This window comes from Colias philodice, chromosome 17 (genome assembly GCF_061535455.1).
Source record: "Colias philodice isolate Cphi_HAF_F1 chromosome 17, ilColPhil1 Martin Lab GWU primary, whole genome shotgun sequence".
NCBI classification, from domain to species: domain Eukaryota; kingdom Metazoa; phylum Arthropoda; class Insecta; order Lepidoptera; family Pieridae; genus Colias; species Colias philodice.
The window spans coordinates 4887834-4896744 of record NC_143102.1 but is presented as its reverse complement, the minus strand read 5'-3'; the positions used below and the strand labels follow the sequence as shown (position 1 = coordinate 4896744).

The 8911-nt window shown below is 31.9% G+C and overlaps 3 protein-coding genes across 3 annotated transcripts; all 3 read left to right on the top strand.

Annotated features, from left to right (window-relative positions):
- Window positions 1-1203: 1203 nt before the first annotated feature.
- Window positions 1204-2210, top strand: LOC149481044 (uncharacterized). Its single transcript, XM_089705500.1, has 3 exons — window positions 1204-1285; window positions 1486-1669; window positions 1919-2210. Exons 1-3 carry the CDS (start codon window positions 1204-1206, stop codon window positions 2208-2210), a joined length of 558 nt encoding a protein of 185 aa, XP_089561626.1.
- Window positions 2211-2412: 202 nt separating this feature from the next.
- On the top strand, window positions 2413-3465 carry LOC149481043 (uncharacterized). Its single transcript, XM_089705497.1, has 5 exons — window positions 2413-2446; window positions 2524-2857; window positions 2940-2999; window positions 3116-3277; window positions 3426-3465. The coding sequence occupies exons 1-5, from the start codon at window positions 2413-2415 to the stop codon at window positions 3463-3465; spliced, it is 630 nt and encodes a 209-aa protein (XP_089561623.1).
- A 352-nt stretch (window positions 3466-3817) lies between these two features.
- On the top strand, window positions 3818-6981 carry LOC149481042 (uncharacterized). The gene is made up of 7 exons (XM_089706110.1): window positions 3818-3915; window positions 4016-4133; window positions 4229-4899; window positions 4983-5172; window positions 5241-5318; window positions 5551-5602; window positions 5710-6981. Exons 1-7 carry the CDS (start codon window positions 3861-3863, stop codon window positions 6979-6981), a joined length of 2436 nt encoding a protein of 811 aa, XP_089562236.1. The 5' UTR covers window positions 3818-3860.
- The last annotated feature ends 1930 nt before the right edge of the window (window positions 6982-8911 follow it).

Here is an 8911-nt window from a genome sequence, read left to right as displayed (position 1 = left end):
TACTACATATTTACTTTTTCGGAGCAAAAATTCGTGAATTCACACCGATGACCGAGAGCGAGAAACTTACAACCTAGGTAGGTTTTTATGGCAAAACTAAAAGTCCTAAAACACAGATTATGTTTGGTATTTTCTGTGAGTCCTGTTTACAGGATCAGTATTCCTCGCTACGTCCGTCATCAACAACATAGTTGGAAAAGTTTTGTTGCTTAGATTTTTATTATTTTGCAGTACTAATTTTTATGCACCTATAAAAAGAAACCTTCAGAAATATACCTTTTACATGAGTTCTAAAATTACTTTCCCATGTATTTTACGTCTTATTTTATTTCATTGTTTGGGTCCAACATGACGACGTAGGTGCTCATAAAACCAAAGATATAGTCGAACACATTTGCTTCGTTTAACAAAGGAAGCATTTTTCCAAATAAAATATTTACTGAACCATTCGGGGATCTGATTGCCGTTGTTGATATGGATACTGTTTATTTATTGTGTTGTGTGTATTTAAACTTTTTAATCGGCATTATGAAAGTTTTACTGGACCTATTACAAAATTATATTTTAGCCAAAAATGAAAAATTATCCGAAAGTGGAATTAAGTGGTAAGTATCCTTAAAATGTCTTAATTTAGTTACTTTAGTTATCAACTTATTTTTCTGTTCCATCGTCATCTTGCCTTCTTACTAATCTTCGCATATTTAGCAGCTATAAATTTTCAACATTAAATATTAATTTCAGTCAACATCTTTCACCCGAGGAGTTGAGCACGATACATATAGCCCCTAAACTTACCGCCTTGTATTACATTGATATGAATAATGCTCCAAGTTGCTAGTTCGTAACGTAAACATCACGTGTACGTTATAAATTTTGTGGCACTTTATTATGTTCACATTATCAGGGAATTTTGGAAACGTGACCGCACGTACAGGCGGTAGGTACAGGTAGGTGGTGGCGCTGGCAATAATTCAATCAAACACGGCTTAAATGGCCTTCTTCATGTTTACCAAACACGAACCCTTATCATACTGCACTGACGACGTTATCCTACTCGCATAGAACGTCTTAACGATATTAATTATTAACCTCCTACTTTCAACAATCACCTCTATTCTCCAGATGGTAGAGATCATTTCTAGCTGATAGCGAAATATGTGGACTATGTAGGGGAAATTTAAAGCAGTTGTAAAATTTTGAATAATGAGAGCGTACACGATTTTAGCTTTCGTCAGCGTTTGCTTTTTCAAAGTGTATTGCAGAGATGAGGATAAGATTTTAAAAGGTAATTAAATTAAATTAAGTGTATCTGTTTAACAAATATTACTATGCCCTATGAAATTAATACAATACTTAAGACAAATATAATTTTTAGAAATGCATTCGTATGTACAGTTTGCTTCAACGTCAATCAAACATAAAACTTAATATTATAAATAACAACAAAACAAATAAAACACCCCACAAATATTCATTTTCAATCAGCATGTTATTGGCCCAACGAAGTGTTCGAGCCGTGCTTCGGGGGTTGCGCGGAGGTCTCATGTGACAACCCGCGCAACCACCTGCGCCCCTGCTACCCGTACTGTGAGCCGGGCTGCGTGTGCGAGGAGCCCTACGTGAGGGACGACCGCACGCACCAGTGCGTACTGCCGCAGGATTGTTCACCGTATGTAATCTATTAAATAATAACCACAGTACTTATAATTGTAAATACGAAAGTTGTAATAAGTTTACATATGCTTGCTACAAATCATACAAAACTATATAATAATACATACGTTACATACGTATTTCCTGGACTAACACAGGTGCCTTAATAAATAAGTAAACACATTTTAAATGGCCCAGGATCATTTAATAATTTATTATTAAAAATAAGATATTTAAAATTTTGAAATATAAATGACATTTCTAGAACACAAATGGGAATACCGGTACCGACTAGACGATCTAGCAAATCGAGTTCAATGAAATACAGCACAAGAACACAACGACGGCACGGGAGAGCAGATGAGCTTGACATCGATGACGGTCCCCTCCCAACTCCCAACCACGTAGACAATAGTCTAAAGCAACAAAAAGCAGCAGAAATTTCAAGGATGGGAAATTATTTCAATATAGTTATAGCTCCACCGCCTATAAGAGCTCTTCAACCGAGAAAAGTGATACAAGGCGATCCTTTCCGAATTTCTTCTAAACAAATTTAGGGTATAGTTCTCCAAATAAGTAATTTTGTATATCATTATCTAGATGGAAATAAAAATAATGTATCTGTAAAAGTCAACGTTTTATTATCAACTTCCTGTATCCAATAATTCTTTTTTCCTTTTTACTAAACATCTACGTTCAACATACAACGAATTACCAACACAAACGTGTAAGTCACATTATGGACTGATAAGGAGCAGAATGAGGAAGTTGTTGTTATTAGCTCTCTTATTATGTGCGTATAAGAGATGAATTTTAATTTTATTATTAATTTACAAAAAAAATAGTATTTAAAATTATGAATGTTTCTAGATGACGTTGTAGAAGGAAATAGATTAAACAACTACGATTACGACGATATGGAGAAGAGACATTCGTTTATAGATGAAAGGAGGAATTGGAGGAAAAAGGCACTTTTAAAATCACTTGACCCTGACCACAAGGATTGGGATGAAAGAAGAAGATACGAACAAGAGAACCTCAGATATTACGATGATATAGATGGGAAACCTGGTTCTATTAGAAAGGGTGAATATGACATTGCAGGTGCATCTTATGGAAATCAAAAACAATTGGAAGAAATGGACAAAGCACATTTACAGTCCAGATACAGGAGCAGTGAAACAGGCCACGCAATCTCGCCTACGTAAAAATAACTTTATTGTTCTTTTTATTAATCTTAACAGTTCCCACGTGTCATTTATTTAAATACTTTGTTATCTTTAAAGGGACAAAGACGGTGAAAGAAAAGTTCCATTTACAATGAATTGTGAAAGACCGCATGAAAGGTAAATGAGTAAATGTAAACTGTTATATGTAATAATATTTTTTTATTTTGTTTGTTCCATTCGTCATATAACTAATGCGAAACAGAAAAATAATTTATTTTTATTTAATATTATAGATATGAAGCATGTTTTTCGGGTTGCGCTGCTATAACGTGTGACAACCCGCGAGAAAGATTACGACCTTGCTACCCGTTCTGTGAACCTGGCTGCATCTGTATGCAACCTTATGTGCGCGATGACAGGACTCATAAATGTGTACTGCCGGAGGATTGCACCAAGTGAGTAATTATTAATACTATAAATATTGCAAATGTTTAAACATTTGAGAAGTCAATTTAAACAAGTCATAAGAACTACTTCCGCTCTTATTATACCAATAAAAATCTCGAACTCAAATAAAATTAAAAAAAAAACCTTTTTTTGCAGGGGTCTTAAAGGTATTCCAGATTTGGGTGAAGATGTGTAAAGAAAACAGGTCTAAAGAAAAGTTTAAAAACAGCAATTGCATTAAAAAATTCCACATAGTCATATTTTTTTTCATTTGAAATTCTGTATGTACATATTTTATAAATAACGTGACGACCAGAAAAAGTCGACAGTATTCTATCCCACTCACAAAAATTGTTTTTTACTGCAGCTGTACTTCAACTATTGTTTAGTAATCTACAGGCAACAAAACGTTTTACTATTGTTCACGTCACTTTTCAATGCTAAGCCAAGTGAAGTGAAGTGTATTCAATATTTTGAGTATTTTAAAAGCTTTCATTTTCCTTTTCATTTTTCATCGTAGTTTCTTTGTGACTATATTTAGAACAATTAAAACATTTAAATGACGTACTTAAAACATTAAAATAAGGCAGCATGTTATTTCTTTTACTTATCGGCATTAAATGCGTGATTGGCGATGGACAATTTGGTGAGTAATGATATAAATATATTCTTACTTATATTAATTATTAACAATAATTGTTATATTTTAAGGGCCACAAATAATCGTTATTATTTATTTATTGCAGAATGTGGAGAACACGGCAGATTTGAATATTGTATAGATGAAATTCCAGGTTGCGTGATAGGATGCCATTGCCACCCGGGATATTATTTTGATACGGATTCTAAAATATGTGAACCCAAGTATATTTAAATTGTCTTTACGGGCTTGATAATTTTCTGAAGTTTTTCAATTAAGTCAATTTTATTTTATTAAATTAAATATAATTATATTTCAGCATTAAATTAACCCAAAATTACCGAAGATATTATCAAACCAACGAACCTACGCCAGCTGAAATTGCACACAAAGAAGTTGAAAGCACCGAACCTGTTCCAACCCTTGATCCCATTGACAATCAAGTTGACGAAATAACAAAAAATGCTGATGACTTAGGCGACTGGTTATATAACCAATTCTTTAAAACTATCGAAAATCAAGTCATCAATAAAACAAAAGAAAATAATGTTCCAACGAGAAGAAACGGGATTAGCCCTCTCGAAGTTAAAAGTATAAGCAGAAGAAAAATGTCGCGTAAAAAAAGAAAAAAATCAAAAGACAAAAGAAAAAAATCAAGCATGCGAAGGAAGTTACTGCGCATTACTGAGAATGACAGTGTATTTGATTCAACATCAGAAGAATCCGAATCCGATTCGAGCGAAAGTGCATCTGATGACAGTGGAACGTTTGAAATCGAGCAAGGAGAAGATAAACACACCGATGATAAAGAGCATGGTCACAAAAAGATTGTTATTATAAATAAGAAACCGAAGCCACCGCTGCCCTCATTTATTTTTTTACCGAATATGGACACGCCGTTCTATCCACCGATAGGACTCCCTCCACCACCAATTATGCCTATGTACCCATTTGTCCCTGTTCCACCCGTGCCCGCATTTCCCTGTCCAGGTACGTTAATAGCTTCAAGTAAGTATACTTATTACTTAACATGCAGCAGTGGCATGAAACTAAATTCTTTGATTACACTGTAGATCAAGAAGAAAATGGAGGTAGTACAACAACAGCTACAGTCACTACGACTACCTCAAGTATAACAACGAATACGGTACCTTCAAGTCTAACAACAGAACAACCTTTAACAACTGTCTCTACTATAGATGAACAGGATGCTGAAACATCTATAGATATTGGTACCACTGAAAAAGCTGTATCTGAAAAAGGGTAATACTAAAAATATTTTTATGAATTGGTATGTTCAAAATTAGAATTTTTACTAAATTTTATTTTAGGGTACGAGCTGGTCGCTACAAAAAGAAGAATAGAGCATCAAGACTCAAGCAACATAATATGGATGAGCCGTATCCTGGGTATAATTACATAATTATTTTTATTTTATAGTTATTAATATTTCAATAAATCAATTATAATTAATTGAATACATTAACATACGATAAAAACAATACAACGCTAACTAGTTCCATTTATAAGTTAATCGTCTCTACTAGAGTACTAATTTACATCTTCAGTATGTACGATAGTTTAATTTAAATAATTTAATTAGACATAGCTTTACTTTATTCATATACTCGTATGTTTCAGTTTTACTAAAAGTCATCCACTGCAAGGATCGTCTAGAAGTCGATCGAAACTTGTAAGTTTTTATTGATAAAATGAACTTAATAATAGTTAAATTTATAAGTTACCTGACTCCGGCAGAATCAGGATTATTAATATATATTTGAAAACACATTATTTTAGCTACAACGTTTACGCCATAAAATGAAGAATTCCGCACCAATTCAGCCCCCAATAGAACATGAAGAAAATACAGAGATTTCCTTTTTGGAAAGTGATGGTTTTGACGACACTCTAAATAATGAAATACAATCAAAACCTAATAACAACCCGAAATCTGAAAATGTAGATTTTAAGTATATCAGTGAATTAATACATAGAGTCAACCTCAACAATTCTGGTAATCCAATGAAATACAATCCAAGCGATAGCGTTGAAGTATATAGCCCAGCTAAATATCACAAAATGAAACACCAAAATTTTAATAATCCCAAGGATTCGCGTAGTGGTGATTCGGATAACTCATATTACACTAATTTAGGAAGACAAATTGCTTCAATCATTCGAAATGCAGACGCACAAAATCAACAAGTTAATATAGAAATTGAACAAACAAACCAGAATACTGAAAATCATGTTTTCTTTAATGAAAATTCTCCAAAATCATTTTGGGAAAGATCTGTGAGATCTCCAGTTAAATTTATTAATTCAAACAAAAACAATTATGATTATCTTAAAAGAAGTAATGAGTTATTATTTAACATTGAAAACAAAGTATCAATTATGGCAACTACAGAACCATCTTTAAGTTTACAAGATATAGAAAACATAGTTAATGTCATGGCAAAAGCGCAGAGAAAAATAAAGCACAACCAACATGATCTCAACAACATTAGAACTTCCAATAAAAATCTTAATTTCAATCTATGGCCGAAAGAAAGTCAACATTTAGAAAGCAATCTCCAAAACATTCAAGCAAAGCCTGTATTGCATGAAAATGAGAAAAATGTTTTTAAAAAATTGCCAGAACTACATGGTGTAAGCATGCAAAATTTTCATCGATTTACAGCTTGGTTAAGTACAGGAAAAAATAATGAAACATACAAAGACAAAACGTATTTGACTGAGACAAAACCCATAGAAAGAAAATTTATCAACACAATGGATAAACAAAGTCAATTGCCAATATCTGCAATTTCTACACGACCCGTGGCTCTAAGATCGAATAGTTCTATGATTCCAAAAATACCAATTATAGACCACCAGTCCTTCCATTCCATGTTACCAAACTACAAATATATGGAAAGAAAAAAATATTTTCAAGACAACAGTAATGCTGGAGTCAATGACGGATATGTTATTCCAATGAAACCTGTTCATCATTTTTTAAACATGCCGTTTGATCCACAACCAACATATTTTCATCATGATATAAGTCATTTTCATTATTTCTAATGTTAGATAAATCTCATTAGTTAGATACATAACATATATTTCGCGTGAAGATTATTTTATATTTACAATTAATAAGTTTTAAAAATTTTATAAACTAAAATAAATAAAAATGCACATGAATAAATAAAATTTTATTCCGTCTAATATAAATCTACTCGATTTCTTTACATTTACTTAAGGTATGTGGCATTTGCAGTATGCGGCATACATACCTAGGCTAAACATTGTGTCATCAGTGTACATATTTACAAATTCTATGAAATATATGTACATATATATCTTTACTTAACTACTAAAATATTGCAGTTTCATCGCTTTAAAATGGTATCCTTACAATATAGAACAAAATACTAATAACTATGATACCAATTTTGATTCCGACAATTCCACAAATACCTGTGCTCTTTCCGGAACAGCCGCTCGTTTTCCAATCACAACTGACAAGCTCGGGATTGTGAAAATTGAGTTGTATAAAAAAATTGTACAAATATTGATGAAAATACTCTAAAAGCTGCCGCAAAAGATTGGGAATAGCAACGGTTTATGATAGCGCTGCTGATTTCAATATGCATTTTTCCTATAAAAAATCCTCGAGTATAAAATATTCTCGTGGCAAATTTATTGAAATGGATCTTAATATCTTATAAAGGTATATTTTCTCCAAATATTAATTCCTCTCCTCGGAAAACAAAATATTTGGATGGACTATTTTAAAGTTGCTAGAGATGTCAACTATCATTGGAAATAGAGCAAATATATGAAAAGTAATTATAGAGCCATATCGTAGTATAACATAATAATATAATTAAAAAAAAATAAGAATCGAAGAATGTATTTAATAGTTAATACGTCAGAATCAATCAAATTCGTAAGTTCCACAAATACTTAATCACAATATTTTTTTATATTAAAAGATTATTATTCAATGTATGTATTAAATAAATAGACTTTATTGTATACTCGTAACAGTATTTATTATTTGGGCCGTAATCACAGTTTGAGGAAATCTGTAACAAAGTCAGAACCAACAATCTCAGAATACTAAACAAAGACTTTTCTGGGAATAATGATCTCAAGGCACCAGTAACAAACTAATCCTCTCTTAGGAACGGTATCTATTCGTTAATTTTCTGCGCGGACACTTAATTTCTCGCTTTCATTTCTCGGCTCGAGGCTCGTGCTGTGAAAATTAATTACAGAAATAAGGAACTCAAAATTTTATTATAAATAAATAAATATTGTCTTTTGAACTATAAACCGTCGAAGCAATATTTAATAAAGGTACTAAAGGTAAGCTTCAGCAAATTCTTATATATTTTCTATTGTTATTGTGTTTTAGCTGAAATAAAAAACTGATATGTATTATTTATTCACAAATATTATACGGTGGATTTTAAACTCAATCAGAATATACTTTAAATAGTAATAAGCATATTATTTCATTATACCTAAAGCTGATTCGGGAAATTTAGACAAATGGAAAGAGTTTGAAATGTAGTTACGTACCTATACTGGGTGAAACACTAATTAAAGGGGATCCGTAAAGCAGAATGGATTTGGAAACGTATTAAACTTTGAAAAGGCAAAACAACAAACTATTTTCCTACCTTTCCCATTTGAAACATGTGTGTATTGCCTTATAGTTTTATACTATGTTTTTAAGAGTAGTTTAGCTTCGGTGTCCATTTCATTTATTCTAGTATTTTCATTATACTTTCCATACAAATCATTACTAATGTAAAGGTTAAATTTTTAATGTGCCTATTCAAGCTCTCACCGTTATTCTGTCATATTCTTCAAGTATTAACATAATCATCACATAAATTATCTATAATATTATGACTCTTTTATCAAACGTTATGATAATAATAAATATGTATGTATCGTCCCGAATAAAACGTGTATTACTTCCTTGATTCAATGTTTTCTC